Source organism: Asparagus officinalis, chromosome 6 (genome assembly GCF_001876935.1).
Source record: "Asparagus officinalis chromosome 6, Aspof.V1, whole genome shotgun sequence".
Lineage (NCBI taxonomy): Eukaryota > Viridiplantae > Streptophyta > Magnoliopsida > Asparagales > Asparagaceae > Asparagus > Asparagus officinalis.
Window position 1 is genome coordinate 4,015,670 of NC_033799.1, and position 19,076 is coordinate 4,034,745.

Sequence of the window (19,076 nt, forward strand, 5' to 3'; positions counted from 1 at the left end):
CTGCTTAGTATAGTAATGTATATATAAGTATACTCTCTCTTATATATGCTATACTCTCATCTTATATAATATATTTCGTAATAGTATGTAAATATGGTCATATGTGTATGTATAGTAATACTCTCTCTTAGTATATAAGTTATACTATAAGTATACTCTCTCTTATATAAGTATTAATATATTATTATATATCATATATATATAATATATATAGTATAATATATATATATATATATATAATATATATTATATATACCTAATATAAAATAGAATACCTCTTTTCTTATATATGTATAATGTATGTATTGTGTAGTGTCATAATATACTCTCATCTCCTTAGTATATATTGATATATAAGATACTCTCCTCTCTATAATATAGTATACTCTCTCGTATGAATACAGTATATATTAAGTACACACTTCTCTTATATATATAATATAATATAATATTATAATTATATATATATATATATATATATATATATATATAGTAGATATACCTCTTCTCTTAGTATATAATGTATATGATAAGGTATAACTCTCTCTTATATAATGTATAACTCGCCTATTATATAAGTATACTCATTTTATATGTGGTGTTGTTGTATACTCTCTCTCTTAGTATATAAGTATAGGTATATTACAACGGTTACTTTCGCCATTGGCCCCAACGAGCAACGGCTACAGTGGTTACTTATGTGATTCTCTCTCTCGTCTTAATTATACAACTTATAAATATCTACAATATATTTACATCATAATATATGTATATATAATATATAGTTACATAATAATTTAGAAGTATTATACTAATACATAATTATATAAAATATAATAATATTAAACTAATTTTACGATTTTTTATTCAAAAAAAAAAAGAAAAGAAAAGAAATTTAAAAAACCTAGTTGGGATGTACTTATCTATTGTGATGTGATGAATTCCAAAATAAATTTATACTTGTAATTTGTAAATGATTTATTAATTATTAATAAAGAATTTATTTTTATAATTTTTTATTTATAATTTATGTCATTTTAAGTGATTAATAAAATTATTATTTTATTATTATTTTTTGTCTTTTTTTATAATTTAAAACTTAAATAAAATTTAAAAATTTGAAAAAAAAATAAAAAAAAGAAAAAACCCGGGCCGGCCCGGAACCCGGCCCGGTCGGGCCCGGGCCCAGACCCGGCCCGGGGTACCCGGGTCCGGGCTCCAGTTTTGCCCGGCCCGGGCCGGCCCGGATGGACAGGCCTAAATAGACTTAAATAATACGACAATTATCATTCTCTTGATGCATCATTAATACAATAAACTTAAATAATATTTTCTCTCGTTGACAGATCATTCATCATCTGACATTGAAATTTTGTCTAGGTCTTCCTTTCTTCTACTAAAAGAAGAAAGTTGCATATTATGCGTTTGATGTGCTTTCTTCAATAGATTACTTAACTTGTGCTTACTATATGTAAAGTAAACTATATTAAGTAATATGTGGATTCACCTACCTAGATTAAGTTTATTCTGAAATTCATAAAATTTTGTTAACAAAAAATCTCGTTTTCAAGTAAACATCATTCAAAAGTGCTCGCATGGAATCGGAAGGTGCTTAGGCCTGCAAATGCAAAACAACTAAATCAAATTGAAAACCTAGTTACGATTTCACTATAAAAAAATATTCTTTTTATGCACATATATAGAACAAAATCTTTTTTTTTATGCACATTTGGCAAAAAACGACCTTGATAGGGAACTTTCGTTGATCATGGGAAAATAAAGAGGTGCATAATTGACAGGTTATGGATAATTAGTTGAGGAAAAATGAAGAGCTGCATAATTGAGATATTATGGATAATTAGTGGAGGAGTAATGGTATTTGTTGCAATGGTGCAATTAAATATGATTAATGGAAAAATAAATCTTAATGAATGAGTAAATTAATGGATGGTGGGTTAATAAGGTAGTGGAGTAATGAAAAGTTGAATGACTTTTCCTATTACCTTCATGATTACATTATTTTTTTAATTTATGAGAATTAGTAACAAAATATATTTTCTTCTCATATTTTTTTTCATAATTATGAATCTTATTATTTTATATAAATATTATATTAATACAATATTAAATATTATTATATAGTTATACTGCAGTCAACAAAAATGAGGAATGTTACATAACTAACATGAAAATGTGCACTGCTGGAAAAACATGCACAGAATTTTCCTGTTTCTCTGCAGGCTGGGAAAACATGCACAGATTTCAATTAAGCTGAGAAAGTGAAACATAAAGCTTACTCTTGCTCTCCTCCTATTAATTCAAGTGGATTTACTTTTGTCACTATAGCTAACACTGCAAAAAGACCTATTATGAGTGATCCTAGAACATCAGTGGAAGCCTCTCAATTTTCTATTCTTGACCACCAAATTTTTGATTTGGATCCCTCTAATGCTGATAGAGGGAGTACTTATCAATAATGCACTTAGCTATTTGGAATGTTAGGGGGTTTAACAAATCCTCTAAACATGGAATAATAATGCACTTAGCTATTTGGAATGTTAGGGGGTTTAACAAATCCTCTAAACATGGAATAGTGAAAAAATTTATTCAAGAGTACAATTTGGAATGTTAGGGGGTTTAACAAATCCTCTAAACATGGAATAGTGAAAAAATTTATTCAAGAGTACAATATTTCTTTTCTAGTCCTCTTAGAAACTAAAATTGTTGGGGATAAGAAATTACAATTTATTGGCAAGAAAATTGCAAAAGAGTGGAAGTGGATATCAAATAAGCAATTGGCAAATAATGCTAGAATATGGGTACTATGGGATAGTGAAATGCTTTCAGTTCAAGAGGTCAAATCCTCTGATCAATATATCACCTGTGCTATAAAATATAAGGATGACAAATTGTCATGCTTTTTCACTGCAGTTTATGCTCACAACCTGAATGATGAAAGGAAAACTCTTTGGGAAGATCTATTAACTTTCAAAAGGAGTGTTGACTGCCCATGGTTTGTGGGTGGAGATTTTAATGCTATTGTAAATGGAGATGAAAAAATTGGAGGTGCTTCTGGTGCTGGAAATGAAGACTTTTAAGATTTTATCTCATCTAGTCAACTGAGTCACATTAAAACTACTGGGTATTTTTTCACATGGAGTAATAAGCAGGATGCTGAAACAAGAGTATGGAGTAGGTTAGACAGATCCTTGGTCAATCAAGATTGGGTTCACCATTATACTACAAGTCAAGTGGAATATTTGATGCCCCTTTGCTCTGATCACTCCCATGGACTTATCACTATTGGTGATGACATTTTTGAAGGTAAAAAGCCTTTTAAATTTTTCAATATGTGGGCTAAACATCCTGACTTTTTAGAAGTGGTGAGGTCAGCTTGGAATCACAATGTCAGGGGGTATAATATGTACAGATTCTATTCAAAACTCAAAAGCCTCAAGCATTCTCTTAAGGATCTCAACATGAAGAATTACATGAACATAAGCCAGCAAGTTCTAAGAGCTCAAACTAAACTATTGGATATCCAATCCAAACTGAGCAAAGATCTTTTTAATGCTGTTTTGATTTCAAAGGAGAAAGAGTGCACTAAGAAATATGTTGTATTATTGGAAAATGAAAATTCATTTTTGAGACAAAAATCAAATATCAAATGGGGTCTTCATTTTGATAAGGGCTCTCATTTCTTTCACTCAGTTATGAAATCTAGGAGGCACCAGAACAGAATTATGTTAATTTACACTGCAGATGGCTCTAGAATTTCCGACTTGCCTGGAATTGCATCAGAACTCATTGATTACTACAAGAAGCTCCTGGGATATACTAAGGCCAATTCAATTGTTGATTCTAATATAATCTCTAATGGTCCTACTTTAACTTCTGCTCAACAGCATGCTCTGAGTTCTCCTGTATCTAGGGAAAAGATCAAGCAAGCATTATTCTCAATGCCTGACAGCAAGGCTCCTGGACCTGATGGCTTCAATGCTTACTTCTTCAAATCTGCATGGAGTGTTATCAATGAGGATCTATTTCTAGCAGTTGAGGAATTCTTTCACTCAGGTACACAAATCTGCATGGAGTGTTATCAATGAGGATCTATTTCTAGCAGTTGAGGAATTCTTTCACTCAGGTACATTTTTGGGTTCCCTTAATAACACATCTATTACTCTTATTCCCAAGGTGCTCAATCATATGTCAGCTGCTGATTATTGGCCTATATCTTGTTGCAATGTCATCTATAAGATCATTTCTAAAGTTATTGCTACTAGGGTGCAAAAAATCATGGGCTATCTGATTAATGATGCACAATGTGCTTTTGTAAAGGGGAGGCTCATTTCTAGTAACTTCTTGTTGGCTCATGATCTTATTAAGCACTATGGTAGGAAAAATAACTCTCCTAGAGCTATGCTGAATGTTGATTTAAGGAAGGCTTTCGACACTATTAGTTGGGATTTCATAAGGAGTATGTTGATTGGATTAGGCTTTCCTAATAACATGATTTGTTGGATCATGGAATGCATTTCCACTCCCAAATTCTCCTTATCTTTAAATGGTGGACTGCATGGTTACTTTCATGGTGCAAGAGGACTGAGACAAGGGGATCCAATCTCCCCCTATCTTTTCTCATTGGGATGGAATACCTATCTAGAAAGCTCAATACTCTAAAAGATGATTCTTCTTTCAAATTCCACCCGAAATGTTACAGATTGAAGATTAACCATTTAATCTTTGATGATGACTTGCTACTGTTTTGTAAAGCTGATATGAACTCTATTGGAAAAAATTTTACATGCCTTCAAGAGTTTGGACAAGTCTCTGGTTTGGAAGCTAATTCTAGAAAGTGCTCTGTTTACTTGAGTGGAGTTAATAATAGCCTTAAAGATCAGATATGCAATTATCTGAAATTCCCTGAGGGAGTGCTACCTATGAAATATCTGGGCTTACCACTGAATGCAAAAAGACTCTCATACATTGACTGCTCTAGCCTTATTGGAAAAATCAGTAATCAGTTTCAATCCTGGCAACAAAAGAAATGTCTGACTTATGCCGGTAGACTTGAATTGATCAAATCTGTTATTCTGGGCATTCAAACTTACTGGCTTAACAATTACATATTGCCAATAAAAGTTTTAGAGAAAATCGACAGAATGTGCTCAGAATTTCTGTGGGGACGAAAACTTTATTTGGTGAACTGGGAAGCTGTCTGTCAAAGGAAAGAGCAAGGGGGTTTGGGGATTTTTTTCAGCTAAGTTTTGAAACTATGCTGCTGCTACAAAGCTCCTGTGGATGATTCATCTCAAAAAAGACCTCCTATGGATCAAGTGGATACATGGTAACTATCTAAAAAATCAAAGCATATGGGCAGTTCAATCAAAGGCTAATGATTCATGGATGTGGAGACAGCTCCTTAAAGTGAGAGACATGTTGCTGAATAAGTTTGGTCATGCTGATAATACAAAGAATATGTTAACTGAATGTTGCATTGGTGATAAGCTTCAGTTGTCTTCAGTATATAAGACACTTGTGTAGCCCGCAAATGAAGTTGCCTGAGCAAAAACTGTTTGGGATGGCTTCCTATATCCTAAGCACTCTTTTCTATTATGGCTAACTTGTCATGCAAGACTTCTCACCAATGATAGATTGTGCCGAATGGGTATTTTGAGCACAAATCAGATTCAGTGTGTTTTATGTAATGGTCATCAGTTGGAGACAAGGGACCATGTTTTTTTTAGTGCCAATTTTCAGCTAAAATCTGAAATATGCTAATGGACTGGTTGAGATATAGGTGGAGGTCTTGTGTTTGGAGATTGATCTTGAACTGGTACTCTCATAATTTGAGAGGTCAAGGCCCTATGCAGAAATTGAAAAGGATGTGTCTCTCCATTGCAGTTTATATGATTTGTTGGAAAGAGAGGAATCAGAGAATTTTTCATGCTAAAGAAAGACAACCAATTCAGATTTTTAGAGACATCAAATTTGTAGTTTTTTCAAAGGTTCAAAATGAGGATATACATGTACATATGAAAGAGATACTTGAGAGCTTGTAATCTTCTTTTTGAGTTTCCAGGTTTCCTGGTTCTTTGATGTTCTTCAAAATGTTTCAATTTGGGAAATGAATAAAATTTAAGTTCATCGACCAAAAAAAACATGAAAATGTATGATTTTATTGCAATTATTATATTACTTTAATTTAATTAATTGGGGGTATTGTAATTATGACATTAATATTGAGCATATATGTGTGCTCATGCATATATGTATGTCATCACCGAGACATACAAAATTACATGGGATGTATGTGTGTTTATAATGTTTGTATGTGTTTGAGGGCAATATTTGGAAGAAAATATTTTGACATCCTACAGACTTCTATAATAGTACAAGACTAATGAAAAGGACACGTGGAATGCACGTGCCAACTCCATTTTAATGTTTATGTAAAAGAATGCTACATGTTTCATATATACATAAGCAAATTGTACATCTGGCAAGTTAAAGTCAAGAACAGTGACTCTTGGATGTGGAAGCAGCTCTTAAAAGCTAGAAACAAGGCTTTGCAACAATGTGGAGGGGTAGAGAACCTACAAGAGCTCATCAAGGACAACTGCTGCAACAACAGTAAAGTAAAGCTATCGAAAATGTATCAAGCTCTGTCCCCTGCAGTTGACAAAGTGCCATGGTGCAAAATGGGGGGGGGGGGGTTTAATCATCCTAAGCATTCCTTCATTTCATGGTTGATGGTGCATGACAGGCTTTTGACACAGGATAAGCTTCAAAAAAGAGGAATCATCCAGGATAATAAATGTGTTCTATGTTCTGGTGCTGAAGAAGAAAACAGAAATCATCTATATTTTGAATGCACCTACACAAGAGAAATCTGGATCAACATCATGGACTGGTTACAGTTTAAATGGAAGAGTTGCAACTGGAATCTCCTTCTACATTGGTACAACTCAAGTGTTCGAGGTAAAGATTCCAAGCATAGAGTTAAAAGAATGGCCCTGTCTACATCTATATATCATATATGGTTGGAACGCAATACAAGAATCTTCAAGCAAAAATGCAAGGGGATAGAGCAACTCTATATATCATATATGGTTGGAACGCAATACAAGAATCTTCAAGCAAAAATGCAAGGGGATAGAGCAACTCACCAGAATCATCAAGGTGGGAACGCAATACAAGAATCTTCAAGCAAAAATGCAAGGGGATAGAGCAACTCACCAGAATCATCAAGGTGAACATGCTAACAATAATTCTAAATAGTAATATACATTCAGAAGATGAGAAATGGATAATTTCCCTGTAACTGTATATAAATTTGCAGGGAACAGACGGATACTCAATTTTTGAGTTCTGATGATGTACACAAAATTCTCCATATGGTCAAATGAATAAAATTTTTCATTTACAAAAAAAAAAAAATTGTACATATGTCGTATATATACAAGCTATATTAACAGAGATAATATCAACAAAAGTTTTATGTTTAACTTTTATAATAATAGTCAATATATTCAGGTAATAGTTAATACTCTTGAAGTAATTTCAAACCTAATCAATGTCTAAATTTTTACAAAAATTTAAAATTACTAGAATTTATAAAAAAATACTTGGTTTAGAATAATTGTATATAACTGCCCTCACCTATATCATCAGTTTCACTTAAACCTGCTCAGGTCCTTTATTAGCGCTAGCTAAGAGCCATTGGATTTTCATTTTAATTTAGAAAAATTACACGTAACACCTCCACTCCCTCAAAAATTCAGTGGGGTATAACAATTACAAGATGATATTGGTATATTGTTATTACTTCTATTATTGTATTTGACTTTGAGGAAAAAGTAACAAGAAAAGAAAAAAAGAGGTCAAAATGAGGAGAAACAAAACCAAACATAAAAAGAATTCACATTAGGAGAAAGAGATTAAAAAAACATAACAGGAAATCCACATGAGGATAACATGAGAGGTTGTAGGGTTTGTGTTTGCTATAAAATTAAAATGTCTATCACGTAAAATTATATTTCTCATTCTAAATTTCTACTTTTATTTTCCTTCATTTTAATATTTTTTAAAAATTTTCATCTTGTCATGATCCATATGGGCCTAAAAGTTAGTTCTTAATTTAAGTTTTTTGCAGTAATTTTATTATTAATCAATGCATATTGATTTTAGAATTTTTGAAATGCAAATTAGATTTCAAGGAAATTTATGTAATGAAGAAGTACCTCTTGATTTTTTTATTTTACACTAGGTTATATGCACATGCAACGTACGTGGTAAAACACCATGATTAAGTATTTTCAATTTATTTCTTTACTAAAATTTGTTCCTCCATTCCACTTTGATAATTTTTGCACACTTAGATATCTAAACTTTAGCATGTGATTTATTTATTTTCTTTGATGTTCGTTTAAATGAGCTACACCTAATTTAATTTACATATTTATAAATGAATTGACAGGAGACAAATGTAATCTGAAGCCAATTTGAATCATCATGTTATTTGGACCGACATGAATCTAAGCTTGACCTAAGAAATTATAGTATTACAAAATGTAGAACCCCGTAAATTTTTATATGAATATATATGAATTATTAGTAAATAAATAATTCTTTTATGATATGAATATATATGAATTATTAGTAAATAAATAATTCTTTTATGATAAATAGCTTGAGGTCATTGATGTACATGATAACATTCTTTTATGATAAATAGCTTGAGGTCATTGATGTACATGATAACAAGTTAATTGAGATGATATGAGAATATGGGTGTAGAGTTTTGCGCGTTGGTTTTTGCAAATAAGTAAAACATGCACAAAAACAAAAATTTTCCAGATCAGTCGACACATCAGTCGACTAACTGTGTCGGTCGACACATCAATCGACTGATACGTTGATTTCCAGTTTTCAGGTTTCGGGTCTGTTTTGATTTTGGTTCGGTTTGGGTCGGGTTTAACTGTTCGTATATATCCCCTCTCACCCGAAATCACCCCCCTCACCTTCAGAATTGAGAAAACCCTAGCCCCCTCTCCCCTATCTCAAACCCTAGCCTTGCTCTTGGTGATTTGGGGAAGAACTTGGAGGATTTTTGGCGAAATCTTCACATTGCAGCAAGGGGATCCACACTCTCTCAGACCTAGGAGTCGTTCATCACCCAGAGGCGAGTAACATCTCGCCCAACTCTGCCCCTTTTGTTTTTACACGAATTTATTGAGTTTAATGAGTTTTGATTTAGCCAAAAACGTATTTTTAGTACAAAGAATGAATCTTTATGGTATATGAGGTAGGGTTTTAAGCCTCTCAGTTTATAAAAGGACCAACAATGTTTTATTAAGGAGATCTAGTTCTGAAATGTGTGTATAAGAGATTTAACATGAGTTTTGTTTTTAACATGAGATTTAACATGAGTTTTGTTTTAAGAATGATTTAAAACATAAATACACATGTTTAGGGTTTTGTTCATGTATTCACTTATGGGATTTATATTTCAGTTTAGTTCTTACATGTTAATATCAGTATTTTCATGCTTGGGATTGATGGGAATGAGTTTAGATCGAATTTGGTGTATATAGCAAATCTGTGCAGAGGTTCTGCAGTCTGTCGGTCGACTGATCAGTCGATCGATGAGCAAATTTTTAGCCATCAGTCGACTTATCAGTTGACTGACGGGCTGGTTTTGTTTTTCTCAGCTTCTCAGTCGACTGGTCAGTCGACTGGTGAGCTGAGGCTGTGCTGATGAGCTGTTTTACAGATTCTTGATCTGTTTGAGTTATTTTTCGGGCTCGCCTCGATAACCTGACCCTAGCTTATCATGTTAATGACTTATCTGTACATGTGGGATGACTTTTGACACAAGTTTAGTCATGTACACCGAGATGTGTGCAAGTTTAGATTATGTATATCTATCTGCATATACTTTTCACAGTTACACAGTCCTCGTGTTGGACTATAATCCATAGAAGTCCTCGTGTTGGACTATAATCCATTTCAGTCCTCGTGTTGGACATTTGCCACTTATTCCATGTGTTTGAAAACCACAGTATTTAGTTCCTGTATCGGACATATTTCTTAACCCTGTATATGATTTTTCTCACAGGAGTTTATGACATGACACTTATGTAGATTATAACATGACATACATGTAAGTTATAACATGATGCTCATGTAAGCTATGACATGACACTGTATTTATGCTCTGAGATTAGTTGTACTTCTTTTATTATTGTTTTCTGTACTAGAACCTCGGGTTTAGTGTTTAGGGATTTACAATTTGAGATATAAGGTATATACATGAGGGTTTCCTTGTTTGGATTATTTCGCTCGACGTACCTATGCTCGTGTTGTAAATTTCTAAATACCAAAATCCTTTTTAGTAAGATCAATGATTTTAGATCTATTATGTATTAACTGTATTTTCTTATACAACGAGCCCTGTTCCCTTGGGGTTGGTTGTGATATTGCTCGCTAGCGCTTTGACGCTCGTTGTCCCTCCCCTTTTCAGGTAACGAGCCAGGAGCCCGGAGAGTCGCAGGTTGATAGCGACACACTTTAGTGTTCAGCTGTCTATTTTAGCTATGTTTTATTTTGGAGCTCCACTGTAGTTTTGTTTAGACATTTGAAAGTCTTATTCTAGAAGTTGTAAAGGCTGTGTGCCTTATTTCCTCTTGTCGGATATTTGTATTTGAAACTTGTTGAGTATTTCAGTTATCTATTCAGACATTGACTATGAAGTTCTGTATGTTGGATGATGAGATATTAATATGATCACTATCACTTCATCAGTTACTTCTTGCACTATCTTTTACTTGCTTTTGTACCTACACCTATTGTTGACTCTACTAGATAGATGTTAATTGTGATGGTAAAATATGTTATTACACGGTGTGGTGCATGGTAGGTTTGACATCCTTGATTTTACCTTGGACTGCAGCCTTGTGTGAACCCAGGGGCGTCACACAAAAGTAAAAAACACTTAAAATAGCATTATAAAATAAAGATGAACAATTAAAGCAAATAAGATAAGATAACTCATGAAAAGTGGGCTAAAATAACACAAAAGAGAATATAGCTAGAGCTTGTTCCTAGTTCTTGATAGACTTTTAAAAAAATTATAAACTAAAGACTAATGCTAACTCTAGTACACTTTCATATGATGAAATCATGCGCATAAGCATACAAAAGTACTAAAAAAAGTTCACGTAATTCCCTTCTAAAGACTCCTAAGTTACTAAAAAAATAGACTATTCTATAAAATATTTAAAAAATAGTGTCTTTCATTCATTCTGTTTTATTTTTTATTGAGCCAACACCAATCATTCTCTATATTTATCTTTTTGATAAAATTAGACTACTTTTAAATATTAAAAAGGGATAGTAAACCTTAAATTTAAGTTAAATTTATATATCTTAATGAAAGAATATCAGTAAACTACTCTTTTCTTTGCTAAGTTTTGAAAATTTAGTCGTTTTTTATGATTTTGAATTTTTGAGGCCGTGTTGTGCAAATTTTTAAACCTTGATAGAGTATTTTTTTTAAATTTTAAATTTTAAGTTGGATACTTATAATTTTTATATTTCATATATTGGTGGTAAGTTTTTAAATGTCAGAATATTTCTTACAACTCTAAAATTTTGAGGGTATTTTTTGTAACTACTGAAACTTTAGATTGCTTTCTGTAAAATTTAAATTTTTAGCATTCTGTTGATATATTCAAAATTGATATGTACTAGTTATAAGTTTTGAAAATTTAAGATATTTTATGATTTTTAATTTGTGAATGAGTTTGTTTTACAATTTTTATAACTCTGAGGTTATTTTTTTCCAACTTTAAATTTTCAGGTGCCCGATGGTAATGTTCTAAATTCAACTTTGTTGTTTGCAAATTTTGGAATTTTATAATTTTATGTTGCTTTTTTATTATATAAACTTTTGAGAGTGTTTATAAAATTTTTAAAATGTTAAGGGTGTTAATTATAAATTTAGATTATGAAATTATTTGTCATCATTGCAACAAACTCGGGCACTCCAGAAATAAATGCCCTTTCATGAACAAGAGTGATTATAAAAGAAAGAATAAGAGGTTTAAGGTAACATTGTAGGATTTCTCAAGTGAAGATGAAGAATCAGAAAGCGACTTGAGCTCGAATGATAAGAGAGGACATAGGATTGTTATCCAAACCATTATAAAAATGTCACATGTTCCTAGGTTGGTTTTCGATTTGGTTGTTCATTTTTTATTTTCTATATATTTGCTACTTATTTTGTGTTTTAGCGAAAAACTATAGCAAATCGATTTAGCTCTCATCGAGGCTTGCATCTCAGATCTAACATGTATGTTCTACTCTATGTAGTGTATATAATGTGTCTCACCTAGTTGATCATTTAAGATAATGAGACACCACTTGATACTTTCTTTTTCCTAAAAGCAAAAAAATATCCAAAAGGGAGGGGGGGGGTGTCTATGTAGTCAAGCTGTTAATTACCTCGATAATTCCTTGATCTCCTTTTGGTGCACGGCTTGCACAGCATTGAAGTCTAGCTTGGCTAGCTCAAGCAAACAAGATCTCATTTCCTCCTCTTTTTCATACTCATCAATGTAATATCTTGTTTCCAATCTCGGGATCAACCAATGTGTAGGATCCTCAAGAGAACGTCTCACTTGCTTAGCTATATTTATATCCACATCTTGGCTTACACTCGAGAGATGCTTCGCACAAAATTCCTTAGCTTCTTCTAATATTTTTTCCCCAGGAATCGAGAGGTGAGTAGCTTCATATAAGCTCAGCAAACCCTTCACATCTTGGCTTAAGCATTTCATGAATACTTCCCCTTCCTTGAACTTTTTGAATATATCTAAATCATAAATACAAACTTTTGGTAAGAAATTTAATTCAGTAAATTGGTAACTGTCAAATGTCATCAGTTATGATGCACAAATGCTAGTATTTGTATGTAAAAATAATGTAGTCCCACATCGGATATTTGAGCTTAATTTTTTTTAATATATTATTTTAATTATTAATGTTATTGTTATTTTAAAATTTTAAAAGTATGAAAATATCAACAAACAAATGACTGCTAGAAGTAGTCTGTTGGAAAATGACTGTTTTTTACTAATGGGTGTTTTGAAAGTTCATGATTGTTGGAGACACTTTTTCAACCCTATAATGATTTCAAACATCAATACTTACTCCTTTCTCAAAAAAAATATGCAATCCTACAAACTTGTTTCACAAAGAATTTGTGAAAAGTTTCATATATGCTTACTAAAATTTTTAATTTTCTACTATATCCTAGGAAGAAATTTTGCATTAACCTGAAGCAAACTTGAATTACCAAATAGGACAAATATTTCTTCAAGGAAAATATTTCAAGCCTCAGAAATTTTGTCTCCTTCTTCATTTTTACTAGCAAGTAGTTAAGTCAGGAAAATTCAGTGTGATATATTTTAAGATATATAAATTTCAAGGTTCTGAGCAAGAAACCCCAAAGGTTCATGGGGTTTTGTGAAATATACCCACAAAATTATTTGAAAGTAGAATGAGATAAATCGTACCAGAGGATACACTGTAACCGTGTTCTCGAAGCAGTCTAAAGCAAAGTGCAGTCTCCTTCAATCCTTGTAAAGATTTGAATCCATCAACGTAGATTTCTTGTAGCTTATTCCCAATTTCCTTTTGGAAATGGTAAGCTAATCCAAGTCGTCGGATTGAAACCATGAGTTCAAGTGTGGCCGTCGGATCTTCGGTTTCCCTAAGCAATTGCTCGACTCCCTGCTTTAATTCTTCAATCCGTGCCTTGACATCCTCTTTCTTTGAGATGAAAGTCAGGAGAGTGCGTTATAAAATGAATATATTTCAAGATTTTTTTTTTTTTTTGAATATACAGTTTAATCATCTATTTTATTAATTAGCAATAATGATTAGTTTTCACTAGCAAAAATGTCCGCTACATTTAGGGGTGGTAAACGATCGAATCGAATCGAATACTAAGGTGTTCGTATTTGTATTTGTTTAAAATTATCGAATTCGAATGTGGACTCTAATATTCATATATCTAGTTTTTCGAATCCGAACTCGAATACTTGGTATTTGATAAATATTCATGAATATTCACGAATACTTATCGAATATCAAAGTATATTTATACCGCTAAAGAATTTGATTTTCAAATAGTATTAGAATTCATAAATAAAATGTATTCCTTTATAATATATGATATATATATATATAGTAAACTCGAATACAAAAAGATATTTGTTTAGTGGTAAATGAACTACCGAATCGAATATGAGCGAATACTTATTCGAACAATTATCGAACTATTTGTTAATTATTTGGTTCATTTCCACCCTAGCCTACATTTACCCATGCCTGTGAAAATTACAATCAACCTATTTGAAGGATTTTCTAATAAAATATTAAAGTTAAAAGAGGGTTTTCTAATAACCGCTAACTAAAGGAGGGTTTTCTGATACTTTGAAAGCTATGGAGGTCTCTGATAATCCTTCAACAAGTTGAAGGGATTTTCTGAGGTTTTCTGATACTTTGAAAGCTATGGAGGTCTCTGATAATCCTTCAACAAGTTGAAGGGATTTTCTGACTTTTTACCATAAAAATAACCAGAAGTACATTCTGGGATCAGAAGGTCAAGCGGCTAATAGAATATTTAAGCGCATAAAAATAACCAGAAGTACATGCGACATATCAAGAAATAACCTCGAAGAGGGTTTCCACTCCACCAAAGAATAGGATTTATCGAATTCCTTTCTTCTTTCTTTCATTTGAGTGGGGCAAAACAAAAAAAAACAAAAAAACAAAAAAACAAAAGAAAGGGGAGAAAAAAGAACAATGCAATTTATTCTGGAAGTTGAGAAACTCATTACCTAGTTATGAGCTTGGAAATGCGTTAGAAAAGTTAGCTTTAATATTAACTAGTGTGCATCCCGTGCAAAGCACGTCCCTCTTTTTTTTTTTGCTTTGATACAGTAATTCTTTTTTAAATACCACAGTAATTTTGTAAATGTAACAGTATTTTATTTTAAATGCAAACTTTTCTATTTATGCTACAGTAATTTATGTTGTATTGCTGTAGCACAAATAGTGAATCTTAGGATCCTTCTACAAGTATAGAGGAGTAGTCAGTAGATACATAGGGAGGGTTGTTGAAGAGTTGATGGATTGATCGATCTACAAGTATAGAGGAGTAGTCAGTAGATACATAGGGAGGGTTGTTGAAGAGTTGATGGATTGATCGATTTCAATGTTAAAGTATGATGAAGCTTCTCTTGTACTCATGGTTTCCTAAAAATTTTCATTTGATCCTAAACAAGTAAAGCAAGGAAATCTATTTCCTCCCTTGTTTCTATGGTGAGCCAAACCAAAACTTATATTTTCCAAGAAAGCCATGGAAATATATGAAAATTAATTTTTTTTATTAAAACACTTTTTCAATAATTCTAGCAATCAACCAAACAGACCCTAAAACAAAAGTTAAAAACTTACATCATAAAGGGTATCAATAGACTCGATGAACTGATGACTCCAAATAGCGGGTTGATAGTCAGCAGATCGTCGTGGTCCTGAATCCACTAAGTAGTCCGAGGCTGTTGAGTTAGCTCTAGATTGAAGGTATGAGAACATTTGCATGGGCTTCTGCATTTTGATAGAGAGAGAAAGAGAGCATTGAGCGTAATTACTTCTTCAACATCAATGTATATACATAACTAGGTGCCCTGAGGATTCTTGAAAATAAGCATTAGGGGGTGTTTGGTTGCATAATTTTATAGAAAAGTTTTCTAAAAATGTCTGACAATGACAATTCTGTAGTTAAAAATTTTCTGTAGATTTCCGTAAATTGTGTTTGGTTCAAAAAAATTTACAGAAATATTTTTGTAAAGTACAAAAAGTATCAAAATTTACAAAAATTAATTTCCTCTCAAAATGGACGGAAATCACCTAAAAATCTGACACCATATTGACACTTTTCTATAAAGTTGACACTTTTCTATAAATTTAGGGGTGTTTGGTTCAATTTCTACAAATTATAGAAAATCTTGCTATTTTCTATAGAGTTATGGGTCATTTTCTTGTTTTGAACCAAACAAGCAAAGTAAAAAAACAAGAAAAGTAGTATTTTTTGAATTCTCAAAACTTTTCCTATAATTTTTTTATGAAATACAAGGAAATCATATTTTGGGTGGAAAACATTTCCTATAATTTGTAGAAATTGAACCAAACTAGAAATAGGAATAGAAAAATAGTTGTGCCTCGCCATGGCGAACCGATGTTAGGAAACTTTAACTTTTGGTTTCAACATGGTTTCGAGTAGAAAATCACAAGAAGAAATAGGAAGAGAATTCAATTGTCCTCGATCTTAAACAATTTGCATGCTGCAAGTTTTGAGAGAATGAATGTTTTTTCAGAGAGGAATGTGGATCTTCATGTATTCATGTGTTTGCTTCAGAATTTAAACAATAATTTTCAGAAGCAAATCTCACGAAACCCACGTGAATTTTGGGGTGAGTTGCAGATAATGTTACACGTGATTTTGTATGAAGAAGGAAAAATAAAATTTGTATTTGACTCACCCAACTCCCTAGTCCCTCCACTTAAGCCCAACTATTTTCCTAGCCTAGCCTACCTATTACACCAACCATTACATATTTTACATTACAATTAAAATGCTATAAATGGGGGAGGAGTGATGAAGGGTTAGAGACATCGGATATAGAGAGGAGTTAGAGAGAAGAGAGAGACCAAGAGAGTTAATTTCTCTCGTTGTGTGATTCTTTGGTGGGGTTAGAGAGTGATCTCCCTTATAATCTTCTCTTTTATGATTATGAATTCCTCTGTTGTTCTCGTCCGTGGACGTAGGTGCTGTTCTCGTCCGTGGACGTAGGTCATAGTGACCGAACCGCGTTAAATCTTTGTGTGCTAATTCTCTATCTCTATTGTGATTAGGTCGTACTATGTTATTATTCACTTTGTATAGATACCTTCTGTGTTTGTGTAGCCCCTCACTGTAACAGATAATCCCTGTGACCTTTGAAATATCAGATCTCCTGGCAGCAATTTAACGTTGTGTGACAGATATGATGAGAACAAAAATCACTAAGATAGTTCTGTTTTTGAAATAAGTGTGAAAGTTTTGATTATAAAAAATGTTTCAAATTAAGTATAAGAAGCAGCTAACCTGCAGCAAGAGTGTAAACAGTAAATTAACAGAAATAAAAGTTTACATCATAATGACTGCCAATGGACTCGATGAGCCGATGGTTCCAAACAGCGGGTTGATAGCCAGAAGATCGTCGTGATCGGTTTCCTGAATCCACGAAATTGTCCAGTGTTGCATGACATAGATTGGTTCTTTTTCCAAGGGATGTGGACCTTTGGATCTTCTGTACGTTTAAATATATAGGAAGGTTATACATACACTTTTGAGGACATTATTCTTCAAGTTCGATATACATATTTGGTGCCTAAGGATCCTATTCACAAAGGAAAGCAAGTGAAAATAAGGACATGAAGAACAGGCAAAAGTTTAGACTTTACACCAAAGAATTTACTCGTTGAGTGGAGTGTGGGGGGCACTTAAATACATTCTAGTGTTAATTTTAGATAACCCACCAGAATTTTGGATGGTTTTCACATAATTCTCTTGAATTTGTTCATCTTACGTAACCTCCTGAACTGTAGAGTGTCTCACAAAAATTTCTTAACTTTAACCTTTTTTCATCGAACCTCATTGTTATTGCAACTAATTGTATATAATGTCCTTGAGAGAAAACATACGAAATTAATTTATCATTTCTCATTATAGGCAACTCACCCTTCTCTTAGTTTTCTGGAATTTTTAAGGAAATCTTATTTATTTACAAATAACATGTAGGGTGTTCACCCTTCTCTTAGTTTTCTGGAATTTTTAAGGAAATCTTATTTATTTACAAATAACATGTAGGGTGTTCCGGGAAGAGAAGGTCAAAGTTCAGTGGGTTTTATGAGACACCCCACAATTCAGGGGATTATGCGAGATAAACAAAGTTTATGGGATTATTTGGAACGCCCCCAATCACTCCCCCCCAAAAATCACTCCCCCCAAAAAAACACCCCGAGGCAAAACAAAAAACAAATCCCCAAGAAAATAATATTATTTAAAAAATAAAAAACTAAGAGTTAGGGTGGTTTTTGTGAAATTAACCGTACATTTTACGTTTGCAGAAATGTCATCCCTCCGTATAATTGTATTACGGTTTGTTAGTCGAACTTTACACGGCGAAACATATATATTGAACTTAAACTTAATTCTACAAGACCTTATATATTTTCGCTTGCTTTCCTTTGTGAATAGAATCCTTGGAAAACAGGCATGTAAAGGGGGGAAAAGAAAAAAAAAGAAAAAAAAGAAAAAAAAAACTAACCATTTTGAAGGAGCAGGAGACCGAGGCAGGAGAGAAATTGAGGCTCGGCATGGCGAGCCAATTGCCGGAAACTGGAAAATTCAGTTTCAACATGTATCTTAAAGCGGAATTAGGCAACAATTAAGAAGTTACTTAAAGAGGAAATAAGCAACAAGAAGTTGAGAGTACAGTTTTGTCGTGCCTCAATCTATATAAAGTAAAGCTAAGATTAATTACTAAGGGGCAGGCACACCACGTGTAACATGCATGAACACGTGTACGCAGGCATACGTGCCCTCTAAAAATTTTTAATGTAACGCTAATTGTCAAAGTCCCTACAAATATATCCTGAGTACGCAGGCATTGTTGTTTCTTGTGCACTAAAATAGTTTCTAGATCCAACCTAATTAATGAAATAAGAATGGATTGTTTTAAATATAAGTTTGATTCCTCCTGTATATTTTGTTAGTATAGCTAGCCGTGCTAATCAAGTATTATGCGTGACTCCACCCCCAACTAATAAATTAAATGCATATTATAAGATTGCCAAAATTGGAAGGAAGGAGTAGCAAGAAGTTCTCTAAGATCCGTTTCAGATCGATTACTTTTTAGTTTAGTTTTAGAATATTTTAATCTAACCTGTCCTAATTAATC

General features: G+C 32.7%; 1 protein-coding gene across 1 annotated transcript; it reads right to left on the reverse strand.

The window, feature by feature from the left end:
- LOC109844769 (myrcene synthase, chloroplastic-like) lies at window positions 1,582-18,616 on the reverse strand. Its single transcript, XM_020413888.1, has 6 exons — window positions 18,444-18,616; window positions 17,265-17,423; window positions 15,529-15,678; window positions 13,581-13,836; window positions 12,508-12,877; window positions 1,582-1,618 (listed from the first exon to the last, which is right to left on the reverse strand). Exons 1-6 carry the CDS (start codon window positions 18,534-18,536, stop codon window positions 1,582-1,584), a joined length of 1,065 nt encoding a protein of 354 aa, XP_020269477.1. The 5' UTR covers window positions 18,537-18,616.

Excerpts from the sequence above, each read along its gene's own strand:
- LOC109844769 (XM_020413888.1), bottom strand. The coding sequence starts at position 18,536 with ATGTTGAAACTGAATTTTCCAGTTTCCGGCAATTGGCTCGCCATGCCG. Across the intron at positions 12,878-13,580 it reads CGGTTACAGTGTATCCTCTG|ATATATTCAAAAAGTTCAAG; the intron begins GTACGATTTATC and ends TTTATGATTTAG. Across the intron at positions 1,619-12,507 it reads GAGATCAAGGAATTATCGAG|GCCTAAGCACCTTCCGATTC; the intron begins GTAATTAACAGC and ends TTGCATTTGCAG.